The 14,023-nt window shown below is 51.4% G+C and overlaps 1 protein-coding gene across 1 annotated transcript; it reads right to left on the bottom strand.

The window, feature by feature from the left end:
• Nucleotides 1-12: 12 nt before the first annotated feature.
• UBQLN4 (ubiquilin 4) lies at nt 13-13,005 on the bottom strand (the record flags this gene model as incomplete). The annotated part of the gene is given in 11 exon segments (XM_014540836.1): nt 13-1,771; nt 3,296-3,476; nt 3,663-3,778; nt 3,932-4,015; nt 4,500-4,639; nt 5,697-5,922; nt 10,222-10,283; nt 10,286-10,379; nt 11,477-11,739; nt 12,234-12,451; nt 12,848-13,005. Coding segments are annotated over 11 exon segments (1,695 nt in total), but the record flags the coding sequence as incomplete, so codon positions are not given.
• Nucleotides 13,006-14,023: the final 1,018 nt, after the last annotated feature.

Genomic DNA, 14,023 nt, shown 5'->3' on the forward strand with positions numbered 1-14,023 from the left:
ACCAAGACACACTCACAACAAAGACCACGTCATTTATTTACAAAGGCCAGTGTGGGAGCTGAGGGAAGGATGGAGAGGAGCCACGCAGACATCCTCTCTGGAGTGCTTGGGGCCCTTTCCCACTGGGAGAAAATCCTGTTTCTCATGCCTCCATATTCTCAGCCATGGGCCCGCCAAGCAGCTGGGCTAAGTAGCAGAGAGAGGAAGTGATATGAGCCTCCCCTGTGCTCCAGTATAGTCACGTCCAACTCCAGATCACAGGCAGCATTGCCAGCCTCTCCTTTCCTGTCTCAAATAGAACTTTCTGGCCTGGAAGGAAACAGTGAAGAACTCAAAGGGCAAGGGCCAGGGGCTCTAGATGGAAAGACCCTTCTACCATCCCCTGAAGCAATCAGGAGAGGGGTGTAAGGGTGTTGGTCACAGTTCCGGTAGAAGGAGTATCCACACTACCCCTGGGTTACCCAGCATCCAGAGGCCCAAGGGACCTAGCTCCCTGGGCTGTACATATTTCTGCCCTAGACTAGCCCTTTTGTCTATTTCTCTGGTGCGGGGAGCTCTGAACCAGAAATCAGCAAAGAATCCACTTCTACTCAACCCATATGCACCCCACCACCACACACCCACTGCCGAACCAGACCCCAACCCACTTCATGTCTTTTACGGGGGGCTCAAATCACTGGTACCTGGGGACACAGACAGGTCCTGGGTTCATGGAAATGTGTGTGTGTGTACATAAGCACGTGTGTTTGAGGAAATGGAGCTAATATGGCCCCTTGTGAGCCATCTCCCTTAGCTTCATTGAGCCCCTTTCAACTCAGGCTACATTAGCATCTCTAAGTCTCCACTGCCACGCCTGAACCAGGACTCTCCTGCCTAATAGAGCAATTAGTGCTCCCACTTCCTAACTGTCAATTCAACTTCCAAGCCTTTTCCTCAGGCTGTTTTGCCCATTCCCTTCCTCCAGAAATCTCAGGCCCTTCTCCTGGGCACCAGTCTCTGTTGGGCTGGTCCAGGGCTGGTTAATTCCTTGTTCAGACACAGTCCTATCTCCTCCTTCAGACGGGAGGAACAGACATCTTCCTCCCCCTGGAGGTCCCAACAGACCCCATTAAAAAGCACTTCAGGGGCGAGGAGGAAAATCTCAGCCTGCTTCACCTGCCCCTCCTTCCGAGGACGGAGTTCTAGCACTGGTTAGGCTGGAGGTGAGAGGGGATGGGGAAAGAGAGAAGAGAGTTACCAAAAGTAAACACAGACCAGCGAACCCTAGTGGTGCAGGTGAAAGGCCATGTTCCATAACCAGTCGGTTCCTCCTTCAACTCTGTGCTGCCACGGAGAAGTGTGAAGACTGCAAAGGCGGTTGTGGGCCAATCAACAAACTGTGAAGACCGTTAAATAGTTCTGCTCAAGCAGGAGCAGGAGAGAAGATTCCGGAAGAAGTAGAAATAGAACCAAAATTCTCAGGCAGAGCTACAGGGTTGGGGTCCACGCCTCTAAAGCCACCCTGTGTCTGAAGAGGACAGGAAGAAGACAGAGGGATGACAAGCAGCAGAGGGAAGGAGCCGACAGGAACCAGAGGTGGCATCCAGGGAAGGGAGAAGCAGGAGGCACGGCCACAGGCTTAGGAGAGCTGAGAGCCCAGCAGTCTCTCAATGGCCGCATTGATGTCCCCTCCTGTGGCAATCAGGGCCTGCAGGTTAGCCTCCCGGTTGATGAAGCCCATGGCGTTGAGCTGATCTAGCTGCTGCTGGAATCTCACTTCTGGCGTCTGCACCTACAGGGGACAGGCCTTGTGAAGCGGACACAGGACCAACTTCAGAAGCTGGGGGTTTACAATGAAGAGAAGACAACCTGAAGGTCTTCTCGAACATCCTCAGAGTCAATCAATGGAGCACGGTGGTGAGCTGCAAACAACTGTGTGATAATGAGGTGGAGGTGTCTTTCTTAAAATTTCAAAGTAACAGACAGGCTTCGGCCAGCTTATATGCCTAACGACTTCCCATCAACAGTCTGGAGATGTTAACAGGTACTCCAAACGCCAGATGCGCGGTGGTGGATAAGATGTGTACTAAACACCACCTCTAAACCCCTCCTAGCCATCCTCACACATACAGTCAGAGTAAAGGCCTGAGAATGGCTCCAGGAAAGAAAGAATCTGTTTAATTTTAACCAATCCACAAACATAGCTATTTACAAAAGAGGAGGTTTTTCCTATGTGACACTCCTATAAATATCTCCTGGAAGTGTTTTCCCAAGGGATGTTTATGAAGCACTAACCTAGACCATGAACAGAAGACTCAGAGCTGGAAGGAGCCCAGCAATCACAGGCCACCCGGCTGCTGCACAAGAGCCCCGTCCAGTGCTCCATGCCACCCACAGGATTTAAGTGGGGCTCAACCTTGGCGATCACTGGTTCAGCTTTTGCAGAGCTGGGCATACCTACATTTCTACTGACAGGCTTTCCCCAGATGAGTTACAAAGGCCGGAGAAAGGTTCGAGGTTTTCCCGAGGTCATCCTCACTCCCTCAAACCCCTAGCCTTCTCTTAGTACCCCAGGGCTTTAGTTACCTCACCTCCCAGAATCCTCTTCTCAGGTCTCAGAGATGGAGGCTGCTTTAATTATCAAAAGAATCCCATGGCCCTAGCCGGTGTGGCTCAGTGGATAGAGTGTCAGCCTGAGGACTGAAAGGTCCCGGTTTCGATTCCGGTCAAGGGCACATGCCCAGTAGGAGATATGCAGGAGGCAGCCGATCAATGATTCTCTCTCATCATTGAAGTTTCTATCTCTCTCTCCCTTCCTCTCTGAAATCAATAAAAATATTTTAAAAGAAAAAAAAAAGAATCCCATGATATGAGTGGAAGTGGTAAAACACAGTAGTTACAGTGTAAATCCTGGAGCCAGCATGCCTCGGTTTGAATCTTGGCTCCATTACTTACTGGCTTTAGACTGAGCAAGCCCCTTCATCTCTCTGGGCTTCAGTTTTCTCCTTTTGTAACACAGGAACTATAATAATAGCTCCCTCACAAGGCTGTTGTGAGAAATAAATTAAATGAGGCACTGAGAACAGTACCGAGCACATGGTAAGTGCTATTACTATTCTCATCTCCACTTTACAGCTGTGGAAACTGAACTGAGGGAAGATCAGTAACCTGCCCAAGGCTAGAAAGTGGCAGACTAGGGTGTAAAGCCAGGGCTGGCTGCCTCCTAAGCCTGCTCTGCTCTCTCCATTCTACTGCGACCCCTGACACCACCAGGATGGAGTGGCAGTTCCAGCACCCGCCCCGCTGCCCCGTGTACCTGTGAGTTTCCACTTCCTGCCAAAAGCTGGATCATCTGCTGCATGAGCTGCTGCTGAGCACTGGAAGCCCCTGTGGGAGAAGTGGCTGGTGGGGCTGGTGAGGAGGTGGGGGCCTCGGGTGCAGGCCCGGCGCTGCTTGCTGAGGGTGCGAGGGTCCGGGACATCCCAAAGGAGCCAAGGCTGCAGACAGGAGAGACCAAAAGGTGGGAGATGGCCTCTGAGAAAGGGATGGGAACATGAGATCCGGAAGGAAAGCAATTGGAGGAAACAGGAAAAACAGACACAATGGCTGCTCGGACTGGCAGAGGGAGGGGGTGAGGGGAGAAGTCGCCAGAACCTTGCTGCCCACCTGCCTCCTACCCTCACCTGGGTATCAGCCCGGGGGCCTCAGTCTGCAAGGTCTGCAATCCCTGCTGGATCTGCAGCAGCGCCTGCATGGCGCGGGGATTGGTAAGGATGGAGAGTGACTCTGGGTTCTGCATCTGGTGGGAAATGAGCAGAGAAAGGCAATGGGAGGTGGCAGGAGACAGGAAGCAGCCTAAACCCTGAGTCCAGGGCCGAGCTCTGCCCCGTCCCTGCAGTTCCACCCCTTGGGCTTCAGGGTCCACCCCCTGCCCTCTAGGCTCCTCACTGACCTGCTGCAGGAAGACGGGGAGCTGCAGGCGGAGCTGCTCCTGAAGCTGGGGGTTCCCCGCGAAGAGCGGCACGTTCACCATCATCTGCCAGGGTCAAGGTAGTAGGGGGAGGCCTGGGCCTACCCACCCTCAGAATCCCCCACAGCCTCAGTCTCCCTCGGCACCCCTACCACTGCAGGAAATCTGGCCAGCTTTTCCAAGGACCTCAAAGTATCCTGAAGGCCTAAGTGGGACAGCGAGAGGAAATAGAACTATACTCCGGGCAGTGATGACATCAGGAGCCAGGCTGCTCAGCCCTGGGTCTGATAATGACCGAGGACACAGTGCCTACGATGTGCCAGGCCAAGTTCAAAGCACTTTATATGCATCAACTCATTTAATCCTCACAAACCTATGAGGAACTATTGTTACCAGTTTACAGCTGAGGAAACTGGGAGGTTAAATCACTTGTTTAACTTACACAGCGAGGAAGTGCTGATGCTTGAGATACAAACCCAGGCAGTCTGGCTCCCGAGTGTTTTGACCACAAGTACCTGCCCCCTTGCACTCCCCCGGAACAGTTCCATACCTGAGCGGCAAAGTCCGGGTTCTGGGCAAGCGTCTGCATCATGCTGCGCATGTAGGGGGCGGAGATCACGTTCTGCATCAGCTGGGGGTTCTCTGAGATCTGCTGGAGCAGGGCCTGCATTTCCGGGCTGTTGAACATCCCTAAGGCAAGGAGGAAAAACAAACCACACAGGAGAGAGGGTGTCCAGATGGAAACCGATGCCACATCAACCTACCTTACTTCAGACACTGAGTGGCTACAGAACTCAGAAAGGCAGCGGGACAATGGGCGCCCAGGTCCTGGGCGTGGTCCAGGCTCTGCTGACTCCCGCTGGGGCCCGGCCCCCTTCCCATCCACTCTGCTCAGGACAAGATAAGCCAGTTGGAAACTGGGTCTGATTCATGCCCTGTTCCTCTCACAAGCTCAGAGAATGTCAGAGTTGGAAAGGATTTGACTAAAGATCACGTAGATCAATGGTTTCCAAACTTGTCTTAGCAGCAGAGACTCTTTCCTCAAACCAAATCTCATGCAGAAACCCAGCATGGTCGGGGCTGGAGCAGGAGGCCTGGAGCCTCTCCCCTTTGGTCCTTTCCCATCCTGAAGGTGGCCCAGACTTCCCAGAATTCAGGAGCGGACTTTTAAAACCATGAGTCAGGTTCAAGTCCCTTATTTTATAAATAAGGGAACTGAAGCACATAGAGGGGAAGGGACTTTCCCAATAAAGGTATCCCCCAGGGAATAGAGAAATCAGGGCATCTACCAAAGACATCCTCTGGGTCGTAAGTACAGCCAGAGTCCAGATAAGTGGGGCACCCCCAGGGTCGTGCAGTCACAACCTGCACATGGTAGCTCTGTACACCCCCCCGACCCCCGCATCTGCCTGTCCCCAGGTCTGCCCTGGTTCCTCTCCACACCCTCATTCCCAGTCTGACCCATTTACGCTGGACAGTACCACTTATGCTGAAACAGCTTAGAAGGTGGGGCTGGTTTATTGGTGAGCCATTACTTAGGTCACTCCCAATGGTATCAGGGCCTGGTTGGAACCAACCCTCACTCTCTGAGGGGTGGAGCCACTGCCTCAGGCTGCAGAGCCCCCTCTGTGGCTTCCATAGTCTCACCTCTGTCTTCAATATTCTGAAACAGTATGAACCCCATTCAGTCCTGGGCCAGAGGAACTGCCCTGGAGACCCACTATGCTCCTTCCACCCTAGGACATACCTGACCCCAGGCTAGCCGCATTGATCCCAAAGGGGTTCGAGACTGTCGGGTGCACCTGGCTGGTCCCCGATCCTCCGGTGCCCTCCCCACCGGACCCGGGGGCCTGGGAGGTGGGGGGCGAGGGGCTCCAGGGGTTAGGGAGGGGCTCTCGATTCTCAGTCCGCAGAGGCTGGGAAGATGAGCTGTCGGAGTTCCCGGCCAGGGAAGAGAAGGGATTGTTGCCAAACTGGGAGGAGGGAAAGGGTTCGGGTTAAGGACTGAAACAAAGCAGGGACAAGGGCTACACCCCTTCTTTCCTCTCACCTAGTAGCCTCCCCTTCCCAGGAAAGGGAGAGAGATCTGAGACCTTAGGAATCCTCAGCTCAATTTTTAGCCCCACAATGGGCAGCTCCACCCCTATCCTGCAGGCAGAGCTGGCTGATGCTAATGACTGGATAACTGAACCCCTCAGATAACCGGAAACTTCCCCGCTCTCCTGGTGGCTCTAAATCAGGGGTCCTCAAACTACGGCCCGCGGGCCACATGCAAATACAAATATTGTATTTGTTCCCGTTTTGTTTTTTTACTTCAAAATAAGATATGTGCAATGTGCATAGGAATTTGTTCATAGTTTTTTTTTAAACTATAGTCCGGCCCTCCAATGGTCTGAGGGACAGTGAACTGGCCCCTGTTTAAAAAGTTTGAGGACCCCTGCTCTAAATATTCAGTCTCTAGCCTCCTCTGTGTTCCACAGTACTTTACACACATTCCCAGTGTGCAGCGAGATCGTTTTCCTCCGCTCCTCAGGCACAGACATTGGACTCACCTTCGCACCCTGCTCCTGACACTCGTAGGTGCTCAATAAGTAAGTGCTGGCTTTCCCTTCAACGCTGATTTGCCTCCAGCTGCCCCTTTTCCGACCACCTTGGCCCAATACTAACTCCCCAGAGCCTCCTCCCTCGCTGCCTGGGTCCCCTATGTGGGCTCCGTCCCCCCAGGCACACCACCATGGAGCACATCTCTAGGCCTCCAATCTCCTCCCCAAACGCCCAGCCTACCTCCTCAGACCAGATGCTTCATCCCCCTCAGCACCCGGCTCCCACCAAGTCACTCAGGATTATCTCAGGGTCTGGACCATCCTATGGTGCTGCCTGAACCTCCGCCCTCTGTCCAAGGGGTGTGCTTGCTGGGGAAGTCCCAGCTCCATTTCCCTGGCTCAGCCTCTGTCCTGAGTTCCTAGGCCGTCCTGACCTAAGCAGGTCTCTGAGCAGCCTCAGCCCTCCCCACCGTGCGGTTTGCAGTTTCACATCCAGTCACTTTTTCTGTTTATTCAAAGTGGGTCATGGGACCACGGCTGACCAAGGACTCTGCTGCTCTGAGCGGCGGTTCTCTCACCTCACCAGATGCCTGTTCAGATAATGGGGCTTGCAGGCCAGAGTTCGTGCACCAGGTTTGTCTCTGTCCCTGTTTCAGATTTCCTGTTCTGGTGACTTGACTAGCACCCAACTTTGGAGCCCGGTTTTGTTCTTCTTCGTATACCCTAAGGACTAAATCTCTCTTCCTAAACTCCCTATAGTGAGAACAGCTGCCATTTACTGTAATGTTTACAATATCCCTCCAATATGTCAGTTCTCAAAGTGTGGTCCTAGGACCCCTGAAAGGTTCAAAACTATTTTTATAATTCTAAGACGTAATTTGCATTTTTCACTTTCATTCTCTCATGAGTATTGAGTGGAGTTTTCCAAGGACTACATACATAACATGTGACACTGCAGTGGACTGAATGCAGAAGCAGATCTGAGAATCCAGCTGTTTTGTAGCCAGACGTTAAAGAGATCTGTAAAAATGCAAAACAACACCCTGGCCAGATAGCACAGTTGGTTAGAGTGTCGTCCCAATATGCCAACGTTGCAGGTTCGATTCCTGGTCAGGGCACTTACAGGAATCAACGACAAAAAAAAACCCAAAAAACGCCGTGTTGTAAAAAAAACAACAACAAAAAAACATAACAGGGCCACTCTTTCCTCTAAAGTTCTGATTTGGAAAATAAAGTTTTTTCAAAAAAATTTGCTATTTATGTTAATGTAATGAATTTGTTGTTATTTTTAAGTGAATTAATAAACATTTAAAAATTTTCTTAGTTTTAATTTTACATACAGTGAATATCAGATCTAACCCATGAAAACAAACGCTTTTGAGGATCCTCAATAATTTTTAAGAGTATAAAGGGATCCTGAGACCAAAATGATTGAGAACCTCTGCTATAATATATTGCTTCCATTTGGAAATGAGGAAGCTAAGGCTTAGAGGGGCGAGGAAACTCACTTAAAATCACATTACTAGACAATGGTGAAGCAGGTATTCGAACCCAGGTTTGTTGATGCCAACTGCTATGTTCCTATAGCTAAACCGGTGGCTCACACACCTCAGTGTGCATCAGAATTAACTGGAGTGCTTATCAGCCTCTCTCAACTACTTGATTTTTTTTTTTTTAACTAGGTGAATGCATTACTGGATATACATTTTAAATTAAATACTTAGGTAACATATAAAATAAATAAATTCCTTTAAAAATTCATAGTTGATCCCTGCAAGCAGTTTCTAAAATTTGAAAGAGCAATCTCCAAAATAACCAAGACGATGTTAAGAATAAGGTGGGGATTTGCTCCGCCAGATGTCCAGGCTTAAATAAGACAATGTGGTAGCACTGCAGGGACAGACAGACAGACCAGTGGGACTGAGCAGAGCCAGAAAGACATACACTCATTTGTGCAGACTTGGTGTTGGACAGAGGCAGCAGGAACGAGGAATCTGTTGGATATCATGGGCCACTCTGGACATGGTGCTTTTTCCTTTCCTCAAGGAAAAAATAGCGTGATATCCTCCCTCCCAAATGAGCACTGGTTTCGGGAGGGTGTTCAGTTTGTGGAGATCCATCAAGCTGTACACTTACGTGCACCTTTCTGTCACTGATTATCCTTCAATAAAACTTTTAAAAAATGTTTAAAAAGCACCCTGGCTGGTTTGGCTCAATGGATAGAGTGTCAGCCTGCGGAGTGATGGGTCCCAAGTTCGATTCTGGTCAAGGGCACATGCCTGGGTTGTGGGCTTGATCCCCAGTAGGGGGCATGCAGGAGGCAACCAATCAATGATTCTCTCTCATCACTGATGTTTCTATCTCTCTCTCCCTCTCCCTTCCTCTCTGAAATCAATAAAAATATGTTTTAAAAAATGTTTAAAAAGCAAGTTAAAAAGTATATGAACAGCATGATGCCACTTCTAGAAGGCTGAAAAATATGCAAAACAAAACTATAGATTACTTATGAATATATATATAGGTAATCAAAGAATCAAAATGACAAACACCAACCTCAGGGTGGTAGTTAGCTCTAGAGAAGGAAAGGAAACCATAGAGAAGGCTGCTATTCTATCTGTAATGTCTTATTTGCAAATATTAAATACGTACAGGAAAATATTCAAAATATTAACAACATTCATTAACTTGGGGTAAGAAAGAAGTGGTCGGAGAAGAAAATAGGATCCATTTTGCATAACTTATTGAGCTTGTATTCCTTTCCATTCTGTTTAAATGCCCTTTTGTTTACTTTGTGTACCTTTTGGATTTTGAAACATGTAAATGTGTAATGTATTTGATGTAAATAAAACTTAAAAAAAAAGAAGAAGAACCAAAAGAGGCACTGAAACTATATATGGCAACATGTTAGGGCAACGTGGATTCGACAGAATGCTCTATTTTTATCTATATTTGTTGTACATTTGGAAAGAATTCATAAAGCATTTTTAAAGTGCATATTCCCAGTCTGGCCAGTGTGGCTCAGTGGTTGAGCGTCAATCTATGAACCAGGTCACAGTTGGATTCTGGGAGGGCATGTGCCCAGGTTGTGGGTTGTGGGCTCAATCCCCAGTAGAGGGAGTGCAGGAGGCAGTAGATCAATGATTCTCTTCATTGATGGTTCTACCTTTCTCTCCCTCTCCCTTCCTCTCTAAAATCAATTTAAAAAAAAATTTTTTTTAAGTTTAAAAGTGCATAGTCCCAGAGGCTGATTCCAGAGATTGAGTCATTTATAGCTCAAAGGTGGGGACCCGGAATCTCCTCATTAACAAGCTCCTCAGGTGATTCTACCTCAGGTGATCTAGGGACCACACTTGAGACAGTTAAAAACTATATGAACAGCATGATACCACTTCTAGAAGGTTGTATCCCTTCTGTTTGACCCCAGGCCTGACCCACAACTTTTGAGCCCCTGGTGCCAGAAGTTTTTCAGAACATCAAATCCCTGGGCTCTATGCCTCACCCACTTCCCTGGGGAACTCTGCTACATTCTGCCCTAGCGCCTCAGTCCCATGCCAAGTTGGACCATCCCTGACTATGCATTATGGGAACCATTTCCAAGCCAAGGCCCACCCTCAGGGGTGGAGGGTGGGACTAGAAAGAGGAGCAGACAGCACCCCAGGCTCTCCTGGGTCTGGAGGTCGGGAATCTCTGGCCAGACAACCCACCTGACGCCCCAGCCCCTGGCCCCACCTGTTCCCGGGCAGCACTGAACATGGGCTCCTGGATGTCAGTGTACATGCGGCGGAGGGCTTATACCCTCCAGGGATGCTCTCCAGGTTGCTGAGGGCCCGGTCCTGGTTCCGCATCATCTCCTGCATCATGGCTGGATTTCGAGCAAGCTCCATCGTCTGGTGGGGAAGGTAGAGAGACAGAATGGGCCCTGGAACCTGGGAGCCCCAAGCCTGCCAAGGGTGGGCCTGAGGAGGAGGCCTGCATCAGGACCAGGGTCCAGGGTCCAGGGTCTGCCTACTGCGGTAGAGAACAGGGTTGACTAGACTTCCTTCCTTCCTGTCATTTTGGTTCCAACCATCTTCCCTGTGGGCATTCTAGTTGGCTCTTTCCAGTGAGACACAATGATCACAGAAGTGATCACAGCAGCAGCTTCCCTCCTTCAGGTTCAGGGGGCCCACAGGGGTGTCAGGGGTCAGGGAGCACGAGGATATTGAGTAAGAATGGACATGAGGACGGGGAGGAGGCAGAAACAAAAACTAACATCTCTTGAGCACCTACTACATACAGGCGTTGGACTAATTTACAGAATTCAAGTCATTTAATCCCCACAATAATGGTCCCAAGTAGGTATCTCTGTCCCTATTTTGCAGAAGAAAAAATAGGCTCAGAGACTCACTGCCTGGGGACACACAGCCAGTTAGTGGTGGAGCCAGCTGTCAAGGCCAGGTTAGTCTGTCTGGCCAACACCAGCTCTGCCTCCTGGTAAATGGTATGTTGAGGAGGGAAAGGATTCAAGCTGGGGCCATGCTACCAACACCCTTTAACTCCCATCCCCAGATCTCTGGCCCTGGCCATCCTCAATGCTCCCCGAATACCTTACTATCTTTTACTCCCAGGCCTTTGCACTTACTGTCCATTGGTCGTTCTTCTGGGTCATGCTTCCTCCCTTGGACCTCAGCTTGGGTGACATTTCCTCTAGGAGGCCTCCTTGGAGCCCGAGTATAGAGTCAAGACCTACTGTGTGCCCCTGGGGGACGCTGTGACTATCCGTGTGATAGTACTGATCACTCTGTATTATCATTGTCTGCTCACTTGTCCCATTTTTCTTTAAGACCAGGAGTTCCTGAAAAGCTAGGCCTGTGTCTTTTTATCACTGGACCCCGAGTGTACACAACATGGCTGCTGAACAAATGAACGAACAAGTCAAGGTAGGACAAGGCGGGGAAAGAAAGGCTGGGCAGGCACACCCCCACCCCACCTCTCCCACACCCACCTGCCTCATGAGCTCAGGGTTGTTGAGCATGTGGCTGATCTCAGGGTTCCGCTCCATCAGCTGCTGCATCTGGGGGTTGGCCATGATCATGTGGCGCATCAGGTCAGGGTTAGACATCATGTCCTGGACCAGGGGGTTCTCCATGATCTGCGACAGCATCTCGGGATTGGACATCAGTTGCCTCTGCATCTGTTGCTGCAGCTCCATGAAGTTGGCGGAGCCCAGACCCAGGCTGCCCAGGCCGAGGATGCCCCCAAAGCCAGCTGCGGGGAGGAGGCAGAGTCACAGGCTGCTGCAGGAGCCCTTCCTCCACCTGGTCAGAGCCACTGAGTTCAGGTCTCCAGGGTGGGCCCCCTCGGCTTCGCGCAGCTCCCTTTCCCAGGCATTCCCACAGCCCCGGCCCTGAACCTGCTGGCAGAGAGGTCCGCCTGCTAGACTGAGCCCTCTTGGTGGCAGAGGCTAGGAGCTGGGCATAGTCCTGAGCACAGAGAGGGCACCCCCTGATGGCTTGTTGAATGAGTAAATCAATATTCCCCAGCTGGCTACTGTTGGACCCACTTTTGTCCCTACCTATAATGTCTTCACCCCTGGTTCCCCATATCCCAGCCCCATTTCCCCCCACTCTAACCTTTGCCTATGCTCCCCTTAACTGGAAAGTCCTATGTCCAGGGTCCTCTATCCCCATCAGATCATGAGTGGGGACCATGTTTCTCCCTTCTCTCGGCTCTCCCCCAACCCCCAGTGCCTAAGGGCTTACAGAGTATGGATGTGGTAGCATTGGGGGGGCCCTCCCCAGCCCCTGGGGAGGGACCCCCCCCACTGCTCCTCCGGCTTCCACTGCCAGCATCCGACGCGGCACTGCCAGAGGTGGAGGGCTGGGCAGGGGTGGCAGGTGACGCAGGCGTGGTGGAGGGCGCGGAGGCAGGCTCTGGAGTAGAGGGGGAAGAAGCAGTGGCAGCAGCTGGATCTTGAGCCCTGAGGACAGAGGAAGAAAATCTTAGTTTACGTGAACACAAGAGGGAAACAAGCGTCTCGGTGTTTGGTGTGCAGCTACTGCCCCAACCCAGGCTGCATCCTAAGCAACACTGAAGCTGGGGTGGGGTGATGCTAGGGGGTAGTCAGTCAGTCAGATACGGAAGGAGGAGCTAGGATCATCTGTCTCCAGGGCATTCTGGGAGATGTAAGTCAGGATCCGTTCCCCTGCAGGGGAGCCCATAAGCCTGCCTGGGAGCCCATAACCCATTCAAGAGCCACTTTCTTGGTCTTGGTCTAGGTCCTCTAGGCACAGACCCTCCAGGCATAGGTGGGTGAGAAAGTATCAGGGAAAAGTGGTCCAGTCAGCAGCTGGACCTGCTCCTCTCCTGAACTTACTTCTGCGGGGTCTTGATGACCAGATGGACGGTAAGCCCATCCTTGATTCCATGCTGGTTCAGCGTGTCCCCATCCTTGAGGATCTTGCCTGCGAAGATCAGGACCAGCTGATCCTGCTGAGCCTTAAACCTCCGCGAGATTTCCTCTTTGAACTGTGATCAAGAGGCAGAGATCGCTGCAAAGGTTGCCGGGACTCCATCCACCAGGGACTCTTCAAGTGCCTCAGCACACTTTGGCTCCCACCGCCAGCGGTGGGAAGTCCCGTCTGCGATCATGACTCCCTCCCGCCAGCTGCAATAAGCAGCTCCTTTCTTCTTAACCAAGGAGATGGGCCAGAGAGAGGCTCCTCTCTCAACTCTCCCGCCCCAGGACGCCCTCGCTGCTACCTGCCCCTCCCTCCTCAGTCCCTCTGCCCAGTTCCCTGGGAGGGAACTCCCGGTCTCAGCTCCTTCAACAGCCTTGGACGCAGGCCCTGTGTCCCTCAGCCTTCTCCTCTCATGACCCCAAGTTTCTATCCCCCTTTCTTCCCAGCATGCTTGTAACAACTACACACATAGATCCCAGCTCTTTGTAATGGGACCTAACTATTCATGAGTTAAGAGCAAGTCCTAGGAGATACACATTGACTATTACTTCCATTTTAAAGATGAGAGGAAAAGAGGGTCAGAGTGGATAGGAAACTGGCCAGTGCAGAATGGACTCAGGTCTTCACACCAAAGCCCAGGCTCTTAACCAGAACACTGCCTCGGGATTGGAGCTGATTTCAAATCCAGCGTTGCAGGGGGAAATATTTAAATTCTGGAATGTAATCATTTTATAAGGCTGGGGGGGGGGGGCAGTGATGATACTGATACTAAAGGCTGGCTTGGGAAGTGAAGACTCGCACCCAGATCATACACTGGACAGTGCACTTGCTAAGCACAGGCAGCTTCCAGAGTCCAGACCCTCCTTCCACCCGCAGGCCTATGCTAACCCCGCCCACGTGAGATTCTGGAGCGGCCACGGGGAGGTGGCGGCCACGGGCTTATTCCCTATTCAACACGACTTTACCGCACACCCACTGCACATCGTGTGAATCCCGGGGGCGCTGAGACCCAGGCATGACCGCCAGGATTTGAAACAGCAAGAAGGACCGGGGCGGAGGGGAATCCCACCCCCGCCGCCCGGCGCGGAGCA

This window comes from Myotis brandtii, unplaced genomic scaffold (assembly GCF_000412655.1).
Source record: "Myotis brandtii unplaced genomic scaffold, ASM41265v1 scaffold250, whole genome shotgun sequence".
Taxonomy (NCBI): Eukaryota; Metazoa; Chordata; class Mammalia; order Chiroptera; family Vespertilionidae; genus Myotis; species Myotis brandtii.